This window comes from Aureobasidium pullulans (genome assembly GCF_000721785.1).
Source record: "Aureobasidium pullulans EXF-150 unplaced genomic scaffold scaffold_12, whole genome shotgun sequence".
NCBI lineage: Eukaryota > Fungi > Ascomycota > Dothideomycetes > Dothideales > Saccotheciaceae > Aureobasidium > Aureobasidium pullulans.
Window position 1 is genome coordinate 56,770 of NW_021941032.1, and position 12,151 is coordinate 68,920.

The 12,151-nt window shown below is 51.4% G+C and overlaps 5 protein-coding genes across 5 annotated transcripts; 1 reads left to right on the forward strand and 4 right to left on the reverse strand.

The window, feature by feature from the left end:
- Positions 1-844: 844 nt before the first annotated feature.
- Positions 845-4,363, reverse strand: M438DRAFT_406612 (uncharacterized protein; the record flags this gene model as incomplete). Its single annotated transcript, XM_029909859.1, has 1 exon — positions 845-4,363. One exon carries the CDS (start codon positions 4,361-4,363, stop codon positions 845-847), a length of 3,519 nt encoding a protein of 1,172 aa, XP_029759147.1.
- A 1,304-nt stretch (positions 4,364-5,667) lies between these two features.
- M438DRAFT_346639 (glutaminase) lies at positions 5,668-7,622 on the reverse strand. Its single transcript, XM_029905723.1, has one exon. It carries the CDS (start codon positions 7,518-7,520, stop codon positions 6,123-6,125), a length of 1,398 nt encoding a protein of 465 aa, XP_029759148.1. The 5' UTR covers positions 7,521-7,622; the 3' UTR covers positions 5,668-6,122.
- A 249-nt stretch (positions 7,623-7,871) lies between these two features.
- On the forward strand, positions 7,872-8,402 carry M438DRAFT_375473 (putative acetyltransferase; the record flags this gene model as incomplete). Its single annotated transcript, XM_029908579.1, has 1 exon — positions 7,872-8,402. The coding sequence occupies one exon, from the start codon at positions 7,872-7,874 to the stop codon at positions 8,400-8,402; it is 531 nt and encodes a 176-aa protein (XP_029759149.1).
- A 724-nt stretch (positions 8,403-9,126) lies between these two features.
- Positions 9,127-9,981, reverse strand: M438DRAFT_276082 (soluble epoxide hydrolase; the record flags this gene model as incomplete). Its single annotated transcript, XM_029900831.1, has 1 exon — positions 9,127-9,981. The coding sequence occupies one exon, from the start codon at positions 9,979-9,981 to the stop codon at positions 9,127-9,129; it is 855 nt and encodes a 284-aa protein (XP_029759150.1).
- Positions 9,982-10,700: 719 nt separating this feature from the next.
- On the reverse strand, positions 10,701-12,092 carry M438DRAFT_375475 (uncharacterized protein; the record flags this gene model as incomplete). The annotated part of the gene is made up of 1 exon (XM_029908580.1): positions 10,701-12,092. One exon carries the CDS (start codon positions 12,090-12,092, stop codon positions 10,701-10,703), a length of 1,392 nt encoding a protein of 463 aa, XP_029759151.1.
- Positions 12,093-12,151: the final 59 nt, after the last annotated feature.

Genomic DNA, 12,151 nt, shown 5'->3' on the forward strand with positions numbered 1-12,151 from the left:
TTCGTCTTTCCCGATCATTCCTGGATCACAACCTCCCGAGTATTTCAAGTGAGCACGGGTAAGACTGATGACTTGTGTTTCAGTGCCCGTAAAGATGTTGATAAAGGCAATCATCTCCTTCGCTCCTTCCGCAATCACAATTCTTGACCTCTATCTCTACGCTGTCCTAGTGAATGCGGCTACGAGTCTTGTTGTATCTCTATGCCCTCATTCCCACGGTCAGTGCCTTATCTATCTTGTTTCTGGCTTTCTTGCTAACCCTAAGATATGTCGCGTGATGCAAGAAAAGTTACTTAGGGCTCAAGGTATTCGCACCGGATACAATGCTGCATTTGCTTTTTTGAAGAAAGCATCAAGTGTCTATACATGGGAATGATTATTTTTGATGCTACAAAAAGGTGGGAGAGTTGGAGGCAGAGCTTACCTATTTGATTATTCGAGCGACAGCAAAGACCGGGATGGTCGAATCGATATAGTCGCGAGCTACTATACGTTGTGCCATAACATAGCATCAAATGCCTCGGGGTTTCGGTGGTGTCACGTCTTCGAGATATATGTTTATATCAGTGCGAGAAGATATCATCTTCAAGAACAAGAGGTTCTCTGCGATTGACAAGTGGCAACTTCAAGCTTGGCAAATTCCTCGGAAGGATCACTCGACAAGAACGAATTCGGACACTGACAGATTACACGGCAGGAGTCGCCACCGCTTTGAAGCATGAAAGAGATATAGGCAGTTAAGTGTCAGATCAAAAAATGGTATTAAATATATTCTCAACTACAGAATTGAAAGAACAAAAGAAAGAACCTCCTTACACCATATCGTAACATCATCCAATTCATCCTAGTTCTGACCAAAGAAGTATCTTAGGTTAGATCTCTTCAGAGGAGCAGTGGGACCAGCAGAAGGCTGAATGGTAGGTTGTGCGCTGCCGGTAGTGTTGGTCATGGGGAAAGGAGCGCTGCTGGAGCTGGAAATGGTGGGGAAAACCATGCCGCCAGTGCCGACCGGGGGAGCGGTGGTGGTGCTGTTCATGGAGAAGGAGCTAGAGCTAGAGCTAGAGAAGATGCTGGAGCTCGACATGGTAGGGAAGGAAGCGAGGCCAGTACCAGTGCCCATGGGCATGGTAGAGGTAGTGCTGTTGCCCATTGTGAAGGGGATACTGCTAGAGCTGGAAACCGAAGAAGAGGTCATGGAAGAAGAGGATGAAGGGATGATGGGAGATCCAGTACCGGTAGGTCCAGCCGACATGGTGGTGCTGTTACCCATGGTGAAGGGAATACTGGAGCTAGACATGGATGAAGAAGTCATGGAAGAAGAAGAGCCTGTACCCATAGGCAAGGCGGAGGTGGTAGTGTTACCCATGGTGAAGGGAATGCTGCTGCTGCTGCTTGTCTCAATCGAGGCTGTGGTGGAAGAACCTGTAGGGCCGGCAGTCATGGTGGTGTTACCGGCGGGGAACATTGCAGAGGTTGAAGAAGACATGACGGAGCTGGTGGAGACAGCAGTGGGACCGACAGTCATCGTAGTGTTTCCGACGGGGAAGATTGCGGAGGTGGAAGAAGAAATGGTAGAGCTCGAAGTCATTCCAGTGGCAGTAGGTCCGACATTGGAAGTGCTGTTTCCGGGACTGAAAGGTGCAGACATGGTAGAGCTGCTCAAAGTAGCGGAGGACGAGATAGAGCCTGATACGGCAGTACCAGTAGGGCCGGCGATAGTAGTGTTACCAGCGCTGAACGGCATTGAGCTGGTGGAACTGCTGACCATGGTGCTGCTAGACATGCTGGATGACGAGGCCGAGCTCAACACGTCAGAGGTCGATGACATGGTGCTGCTTGAGGAAGACATTGCGACGCTTGACGATGATCCAGCGGCGGAGCTCGTGCTGGCTGATGCCGATGCAGATGCAGTCGAGGAAGAAGCAGCAGATGAAGTCAATGTAGCAGTGGCCTGGTATTGAGCGCTAGACTGGGCGGCCTGCTGGGCAGTTGCAACGAAGATGGCAGCGAATGCGCGGGGATTGGGGGTTGTTCCTGTGATTCTGCTGAAGAGGGAGCATTGGCCACCAGTGAAGTAGTTGGCACCCTTGCATCCAGGGAAGCGATCACAGAAACGAAGACAAGCTCTAAGAGAAGGTGCGAAAGCGCGTCTAGTCAAAGCACGCTTGGTTACGGTGCCGTTACCAGAGCTGACCTCGTTGCCATCGTCGTCGAGAGTGATCGAAGAGGTGTCAATGGTCTGACCAACATATGCTGTACCACCGGTGACAGCGTAGACAGTGCCTGACTCATCAGCACATTGAGTGGTGGAGGTTCCGTTGGAAGCAGAGTCGCAAGACGGAAGAGGCTCGTTGGAAACTGCCAAGGTAGGTGCGGTGGTCGGAGCAGCCTCAGTGATGCTGGCACCCGACGATGCAGAGACGGTGCCGGAGGATGATACACTGGCGCTTGTAGATGATGTCATGGATCCAGAGGAGCTGACAGTGCTGGATGAGGCATCGGAGCTAGCGGATTGAGAAGCGCCAGTCGAAGCAGAGGCTGACTGGGTGGAAGAACCCGAGGCTGATTGGGTGGCAGAGCCTGAAACTGAAGCTGACTGAGTAGCAGATTCGGAAGCAGATTGAGTGACAGAGCCCGAGGCTGACTGGGTAGCAGAGCCTGAAGCTGACTGAGTGGATGAGCCTGAGGCAGATTGAGTGAATGAGCCCGAAACAGATTGGGTCGAAGCGCCACTTGAAGTAGCAGAGCCAGACTGAGACTGAGATGAGGCACTTTCAGATGCGGAAGAGCCAGACTGGGTTGAGGCACTAGTAGGAGCAGCAGAGCCTGACTGAGATGCACTGACGCTGGTAGGAGCAGCTGAACCGGATTGAGATGCACTGGCACTGGTAGGAGCTGCAGAGCCTGACTGAGATGCACTAGCGCTGGTAGGAGCGACTGACCCTGACTGGGATACACCAGAAGAGGTGCTGCCAGCTCCCGAAGTAGAAGAGGCGATGGTAGCCGAACCAGACGAGGCACTGCTTCCCGAAGGAACGGCAGAGGAAGACTGGACAGCGATACGAGAAGTGGCAATGGCGAAAGTGATGGCACTGTCAGCACGTTTGCTGCTTTGATCAATCGCGCTGAAGTACAAGCAAGATGAAGTACCGTTGTTGAATGAAGTTGCGACACAAGCAGATGAGCCGGCACAGGTGTTCAAACAAGTGTTCAAGGTGTTGGCAGCCTGTCTCTTGGCGTTGATGGTCAAAGGTGTACCGTTGTAGTTGATGCCACGCTGGACCAAGAAGTTGATACCATCAACGTTGGTTTGGAAAGCAGCGCCCGCGGTAGATGTGCCTGAGGGGTTGGTTCCGGAAGTTGCAGTACCGCTGATGATGGCAGTTGAAGATCCGGAGACAATAACGCTGGATGAAGAGCCTGAGACGACACCTGTGGAAGCTGAGTTTGAGGCAGCAGCGCTAGATGCAGAAGCTCCACTGGTTGAGGCAGCTGAGCCAGAGATGATGGATGCTGAGGATGCAGCAGCAGTTCCGGTTGTGATGGTCGTACCGGGAAGGGTTGAAGTCGGGCCTGCGACGGTGATTGTAGTAGGCTTGGTGCAAGGGCAGTCGGTGATGACAGTGGGTCCTGCGACAATAGTGGTGGTACCAGAAATGATGATAGTCTCTCCACCCGCACAAGAGACAGAGTTGGGATAGACAAGGTTGGTGGTGTAGCTTCCACCGACGGTCAAAGTGGCTGCCTTTGTGCATGGGCAGTCGTAGATGACAGTTGAAGCATCAACAACAACGGTCTTACCACCAACTACCACAGTCTCGCCTGCCGAGCAGGTGACGGAAGAAGGGTAAACGACATCGGTGGTGTAGACTGACCCCTTCGAGAGGGTAGTGGTGGCGCCTTGGAAGACTGTAAGGGTCGTGGTCTTGCCGTTCACGACAGTGGTGACGACGGTCTGACCATTTACATTGCCTGAACCACCGCTGTTTCCATTGTTGCCAGAGCCCGAACCATTGCCAGACCCATTTCCAGATCCATTTCCGGAGCCTTGGTTGCTTCCGCTATTGTTTGCACCATTTCCGGACCCATTGCCCGAGCCTGAGCTCTGACTGGCCATGGGAACGACAGTAGCGGTGCTGACGGCATTACCACCCGTAGCGAAAGCGACATTGACACCTAGAGTGTAAGGAGTGGCGACACAAGATGCGGCGCAAAGAGAAACAGTCGCAACGGGACAGCTGGTGATGGTCGAGGTCGAAGTGCTGGTGATGGTGATGGTCTGGACTGGGTCCAACTTGGCGGGGGAAGCTGCGACAAGAGCAGCAGGGCCAAGAAGACCAAGAGCAAGAAGTGAAAGACTCATGTCGGGCGAACGAGTGACTGAATGAAACGAGTGTGTAAAGGGAAGCTGAGTATCCCTGTTGTTGCCCAAGAGTTGGTCGCTGGTTGGTGAGATGTTTTGGGTGGAAAGAGGCGATAGATTATATAGATCAAAATCAGTGTTGATGTACTGAATAGGGACATGGTGAAACACTGCTTATACGAGATATTGAGAACGGTATAATCATATTGATCTTGTCGGTGGAAATGAAACCAAGAGTGGATATCAGGAGGTTGGTTGTAGCTGGGGGGAAAATCGTGAAGGAAAAGGGTGGACATGGTGAGTGAGGCCCAAACGTTTTCAAGACGGTAGCTGTCGACGGGTAGCTGAGGGAACGGTGGTTCGTACAGAATATTGGTCGATCTCTCGATGATGGAGTGTGATGGCGAGGATCTGTTGTTAGAAGAGAGTCGAGATGTTTCGCAGCAGACCTTGTGAGAAGATTGTACAAAGGTTGGTAAAGTCAGCAATGTCATGACATGATGATGGATGACAAGTAAACTCATGCGACAATGTACGGCATGTCGTGCAAGCTGGATGGAGTAGACTGCGGAGGATCGTCCGGCACTCGTAACGCCATCAGCCTCAAAAACCTTAATCGTCGGTAGATACGAGCCCCTTGCAGTTTCGGGTCAACCAACGGCACTCGTTCTTTCGATATGTTCGGTGAGGTATTGGGCATACGAGAGAAGAGGTGTTTCGACATTCGTTGGATATCGATCATGTCGATCTGGGTGATGCTAAGATGTAGACCCCAATGAACAAGGCATGATATCCGAGAACATGTTGTGTTTTCTCCCGAACCAAGCTGTCACATCGCATGGTCCTCGTGTTGAATCGAGGGGCTCGTACATTTCAAACTCAATTGTGACGTGCCGTACTAAAAAGACATCTGGCCAAGGGCGCAAACACGTCGCCCAGTCCAGTGTCAAGAGATTTTCAGCCTGGAAAGGAGATTGGTGGTAGAAGAATCCAAGAACAGAATTCGAAGCCGACCGACGTTTTTTTGACCGTTGAGCTGCTTCTGCCGGCGATAAGAATGTGCACGAACGCGCGTCGACGCTGTTATCTCCGGAGTCGTGACTGCGGATTGCAGAAGCGGATTCGGAATGCTGCTCAGGGATATGCCATGATAGGTTGATGTTCTGGTCCAAGGTTGGAAAAGGGTAATATCAAAGGATCTGTGAATCATGGCGAGATATCCAGGATTCATGAAGTCCGTGGGTCTTGGGCTGGAATTTGCCCAGCGAGTTGGTGCCACTTTGAACCGCATCTCAAACATGGTACCCAAAATTATCATTTGCCTAATGCGAGTGAACAATTCATTGAACTGCTCTATTCTAAATACTGTCCATCTACGGATGTGTGTCTTAAACGATTGAGTCGCTGGTTCTACTCATCCTTCACATCTGGCGCCTTCAGTAGCAAGATGTGGGCAGAGACAGGGTCTTCCAAACAGCGACTTGAGTATTTCGAGTGATATCGCTGAGCATGTGGAAGCTGACAACCTCGCACGTTGGAAAACACTGATCGAGAAGAGTCCACTTCAGCTCGAGACCATCTAGGGCTGTGGACGGAGCGGCCGAAAAGAGAGTAAACTTCGAGATACGAGAACGGTAGACCACCGAGTCGTTTGTTGATACGAGCTTCAGCCTTTCCGGTAGGAGCATCTCATGTCCGCAGAGCCTTGTTTGTATTATTGTACTTGATTTCCTTTGATAGCAAAGACATACTTTCACAGTCACCACTCAGGATCTTGTGAGACAGCTTGACATCCAGTGCCACCAATGTAATCCCGTGCTTCCGTCTCGTTGTCCACCACCTTGGGATGACGACCGTCCTTTGCTTTCGCCTTGTCCCATTCCAGTACCTCTGAAGGATCGATAATCACCAAAACCTTTCCTTCCTTTAGCAGTCGTGCGATGTTTTCGTGAATCAGTCGTCGGGCGATGAAGTTGAGTGAAAAGACGTCGCGGAAGGAAAAGACAATACCACAAGCATCTGCATGGCTTCCTGAACCTTCATCCAACGGGTCTGGTTGACCAAGTTCGCGTGCCAAGGCTCTCGTCAATCTCTCAGCACCGGGGAATCTCACGGCACCTCTGAGCTTGAAGACGACGACTTCACGCTTGCAACTTCCATTGTGAGTTTTGTGTTCGCCTTCGACCAGTGTTGATACGCTTGTCTGTACGGTGGATCTTGCGACATGGCTGGCGTCCATCATGTGGAGACCCATCTCGCGGGAGAGTTGTTGACACATTGCGACACCGCGCACACTGTTGCCGCGTTCATCAATCTTTGGAGAGAAGGTGGCGATACCGACCTGACCTGGTAGTGCACCGATGATGGCTCCAGCGACACCGGACTTGGCTGGGAAACCAACGCTTGACACCCAATCACCGGCCGCATCGTACATGCCACAGGTAGTCATGACAGACAAGACCTGGCGCACACTCGTTTGTGGGATGATCTGCTCGTTGCTCACAGGATGCACACCGGCATTTGCAAGGACAGCAGACATCATGGCCAGGTCTTGGACATTGACGTTGATGGCGCATTGCCTGATGTAACCCCGTACCGCCTCTTGTGGGTCGCATGTGATGATTCCAGCAGCCTTGAGCATGTATCCGATAGCCATGTTACGATCCGCATCTTTCAACTCAGCTTGGTAGACTTCTTCATCGACGTGGAGTTGGCGGCCTGCAAGTCGTGACAAGGCATTGAGGATGCGCTCGGTCCGTTGGTCGAGGGTGGCGGTGGGAGAGACGACGAGCGAGTGGGCGGTGATTGCGCCGGCGTTGATCATGGGGTTCATGGGGCGGTTCGTGTTGCGCTCGAGGGAGAGCTGGTTGAAGCGGTCGCCCGAAGGTTCGACACCAATCTTGGACAGGACTTGATCGAGGCCGGCGTCTTCGATGGCGATGGCGTAGACGAAGGCCTTGGAGATGGACTGGATGGAGAACTCGATCTTGTCGTCGCCTGCCGAGTAGACGTTGCCGTCGACCATGGACAGGCAGATGGCCATCTTGGAAGTGTCGGCGTTGGCGAGGGTTTCGATGTAGTCGGCTGCGGCGCCTCCTTCATTCGGGCGCGCCGTCTCGAGGACGTGGTGGAGGTAGTCGGGGATGGGCGACTTCATGGCGTGATCGAGATGTGGACGTGTTGCTGTGAGAGTGGAATCAATCGGGAAGCTTGCGGCTTCCTTTGCAGAGATGGATCAACCCATGGCAGGCGCGCGTTGTGGCATGTGAAAAAACAGCGGCGGCTTCTTTTCGCGCATTTACGTTTTTTTTCGTCGCGCCGACTCACTTGCGTCATTTTGCGGCCGGCTCCATCTCCCATTGGCTGCACCCCGTTAGCGTCAACACCGTGATGGTGGATCCTCTAGAGTAGACACCGCTGACACCGCTGACATGCATCTTGTTAATGTAGAAACTTGTTCAAGAACATACAGACGACCGGAAGTCCAGCTCCTCTTGAACTGAAAAACATGATTGTCGCATCCAAGCAAAAGCGTGTGGAACTGCGACCACGCAGACAGTCCGACGCCGACGCCCTTTTCCCAACAATGTCGCATTCAGACTCGATGCGATACTGGTCTCGTGGCCCTTTTATCCAAGTCGACGAATTGCGCAACTACTTTGCGCCTGAAGACACGTCAGGCTGGAAAACCTGGGCCATTGTCAAGGTCGGCGAGGATCAAGCCATTGGTTTTGTTGCTGCCTCTACGAAACGCAAAGGCGTGTCTGAGATTGGTTACCTTGTTGCTCGTGAAGCTCTAGGACATGGCTACGGCCGTGAAGCCATACGTCTGCTGATTGGAACATTATTCGCTCAAGGACAACGACGCGTCGTCGCTGACGTTGATCCTGATAATGAGCAATCCATTGCGCTGCTCAGAGCTCTTGGCTTCAAGTTAGAGGGACACCTACGCGCTGAATGGGAAACGCATATCGGGCTTCGAGATTCCTTGATCTTTGGTCTGCTAGCTGAAGAATGGCAATTTGGGACTGCTGACTAGGGGTCAGATGAAGCCCAACATACACCTGGCAGATTACTCGACCAACTTGTCTCGACTATCAAGGCATTTTCTTCTTTTTTGTTCTTGCATCTCGGTCCCCATGCCTCTCAGAGAATGATCCGCCACTGCCGACAACTCGAATACTTTGCCAATCTTCACTTTGTATGGCGCTTCTTCCTCTTTCTCGCCTAAATGGTCCTATACTACAACAATCACCCTTGGGCCTTTCAGCCGTCTTCCCGCCAATATCTCCTACGATACCTCATGGATGTTGCTTCCGCACCATTCTCCGCACGCTTGCAGATGCCTCGCCTCCGGAACTCAAAACTAAAATCGCTTGCTGGCAGCATGGCTAAGGGCAGCTCTTCAACGATGGGCCCCCTTGCGCGATTCAGGACGAAGCAGCTGGACGGTTCGCAAATGAGCACAACTGTTTCTGCAGATAACCAAGAAACAGTGATTCCTTCCACGACGCCGATCGGCAACATCGCATACTTCCAGCGCCCCGAGGCACACCCTCCTTCAGCTTGTCCTTTAACATATCCGTCACTGTTGCCCACCGCGGTCACCATCGGTTCGTCGATTATGGACATGAAGCTTGCTCGTCCTGCAAATAAGGCTGCTATCATACGAGGTAAACAGTCGAATAGGATTGATGTGCAAACCCGATCAATTCATACACCATAACCTGCCTGTACCTGTCTCATTCACACTCACCATACCCTTAATCAACCCCCAACATAAACTCCCTCAAGCATTTTGCAAGTCTTTCTGGTTTCTCAAGCGCGAGACTATGCCCACATTCCTCGAATATCTCAGACCTTTCTACTCGCTCTACAACACGCGAAATACTCTGTTCCACGATTGGGCCAAAGAATTCAGGAGCTTCAATTGTCATTGTTCTCACCGTAAGTTTTCCTCCTGCTTCCAGTAGTGCGCGATGATTGGCCGCATTCTTGAAACCAGCACGATATGTTTCCAGGATACCTCGTAAACCTCCAGGTTGCATGGAACAAGCCACCCAATGATCCAAAGCTGCATGTTCAATCGCATTAGGATTGTAGCATTCTTGCTTCATAAACATTTCCCAAAACTCGCGTTCATGGCCTTGGATGAGCATTTCAGGAATGTGCGGGATCGAGAAGAAGCCTAGATGCCAGCACCAGATACCTTTTTGACGGTATTGGGCGGTGAGATTTTCTTCAGTCCAGTAAGATGTTTCTTCTAGCCCGAAGCCAGACACGGCCATTTCGCAGAATGATAGACTCTTGACACGATCTCGACAGGTGGCGGCGAGAGCATACGCAAAGTCTGCACCACGATCTTCTCCATGAACGTGGAACTTGTCAATGTTGAGAAGGGTCATCAATTCGGAGACGTCTTGGCTGTTTGTTGCAGAATCGTAACCGTCAGTTGTTGGAGGTTTGTCGGTATCGCCGAATCCACGCAAGTCTGGTGCGATGACGTGGAAATGCTGTGTCAAGAGTGGGAACAGTTTGTACCAGTAATAACTCGTCTTTGGTGTTCCATGGAGGAGGAGGAGAGATTCAGGTCCTTGGCCAGCGTGAACATAGTGCATTCGGATGCCATTGACACGAGCGCGTCCGTGAATTACAGGCTGTCCGGTGTGGTCGTAGATCTCCATGACTCTGTGAGGTGTTTGAGTTGCTGCTACTTGTGATTGAACGTGAAGGAGGAACAGCAAAGCGAATGAGACAAGTGTCGACTTACACCAAGCCGTGAACGCAAACCAAGCCATGAACGCATCGTGGCTTGTCCTCGACGAAAAAGGCAATTTAGAGCGCTCTTGAACAGTGTCGTCGACCATTAGGGGCGCTACTGGTGATGATCGACATCCTCTGGACCGTCCCGACTCCGCATTTCGGAGCTTTGCCGAGGTTTGACAGAGCGTCCAAAACTTCACCATTCACAGCGTCGCAACAAGCAAATACTCGAGTACGAGTAGACATTCTCGAACTTACATTGATAAGTGCAAAGGCTGCATCTCTTGTTTCCAAGCTCGACTGATCCTTGTACCTACCGCTGTCCTTCCAGACACTTCTTTGTATTTGCTGCAACCCTTTTCTTCTTTTTTTCCGATATACACTTCCTCTCTTTTTCTTTGTAAACCACACTTATCTTTTTTTTTGGATCTTTTTTCACGTCGTACACGCTTTCCACAATCATCAGATCCTACACCCGCAAAGACAGGAACAGAAGCAAGCTTTCAGTCGTCTAGAAGTGCCAGGCGATGATCGTGTACAAACACATGCGCGCTGTCTTCCATGATTTGACCAATCAGGAAGGCGGCCACGATGGATAGGTGATTTCACGCCAGAATTTGTTTATACAAGGCTGTAAGCTTCCTCCGGGCACTTTCCAAGCTTCGAGGAATTCAAGAGATGGCTGATAGTTGTTCATCACACAAAGCGTCAGATTGTAGCGCTGGTTCTTGATTGACAGCTCGAGCTCGTGGTCAAGGTTCCTAAAGGTGAGGATAACACTCTTCAAGCACGGCATCTTCTGCGCGGCGTGGCCAAGACTCGTGTAGAGATTGTTGAGATATCGCTCTCTGATCAGATCATAGGCAGGTTGTAGCTCGCCGTGGAAAGGCGGGGTCACGTAGTATTGGTCCTTCAGATGAAGCGTCTCAAGGTATGGCCAGTGTGCTTCGATAGGTAATCCCAATCCATCGGGGCAAAAGAGCCCTCGAAAAATCTCCAGACTTTCTATACGCAGGTGTCGTAGCTGCATGGAGAACATTTGGAGCTGCTTAGCGCTTTCATCCAGTCGTCCGGAGTTGTTCCGGTACAAGGTCATGTCTTTGATGGTTCGTGGAAGTTGCGAAAATCCTTGGCCAGCCGCGGTTCGCCAGGTGGAACGCATATTGGGCTCGCTCGAGGGGATTTCGTCTACGAGGTCCAATCGAATATTCTCCAGAGCGCTGCATGCTGATGCAATGCTCAGGCGGGCAGGCAGGGAAATCTCATTCTCATCACAAGGCATGTCCAACGCCGAAGTCTCGACCCATATCGTTTCAGGACTCAAGAGCTTAGGAAAGTCTAGTGATGTGATGCAGGACGCACGCGGCAAAGAATATCCGGGCACAAACTCTGCACAATACGGAGCAATCTCATCTCTAGTGCCGCGCCAGGGTATCGACCCTGGCTCACCACATTCTTCGTCAGTGGATGCATCTTCTGCCTGTAAGGCTATCTGAAGGGAAATTGCCTGATTGGTCCAAGTCGAAAGATGTTCGAATAATTGACAAACCCCTTTCGAGAATGCTCGATTGTTCTCACGCCGGTAAGCATTATCATAAGTGTAGTCGTCACCTTTTCCACGGTCTTCGTCCAACCAGTACGGAACTGCGACTCTGTAGAGAATTTGACGCACATATAAACGCCGAGCTCGCTGCCAATTCTCCGGCCCGCTGGTGATATTGATGAACGTATCCAGTGGGAGGCCATGTTTGGGGTGTGGCCCGCCGGGTGCAGTCCATGAGTGTTCCTTGACTTTGACGGTCGTCACATCGGATGGACTACGCACGACGATTGATGAATAGATCTGTCTCTCGAAAGCGGCCTGCCAAGACTTGTTGACCAGCGCGTAAGGTGATAGTTTCTTGTCCAATTGTGCCAGGTGGTGTGCGATGATGGACAGTATTTCCTGAGGTGCTGAGGAAGCCATTGGGAAAATGATCGAGCTGTTGACTCGGTCGAGATAATCATGACCGGGAGGGATGTGAC

Bases quoted from the DNA above. Each gene is read 5' to 3' on its own strand.
- M438DRAFT_346639 (XM_029905723.1), bottom strand. From the start codon at position 7,520: ATGAAGTCGCCCATCCCCGACTACCTCCACCACGTCCTCGAGACGGCG.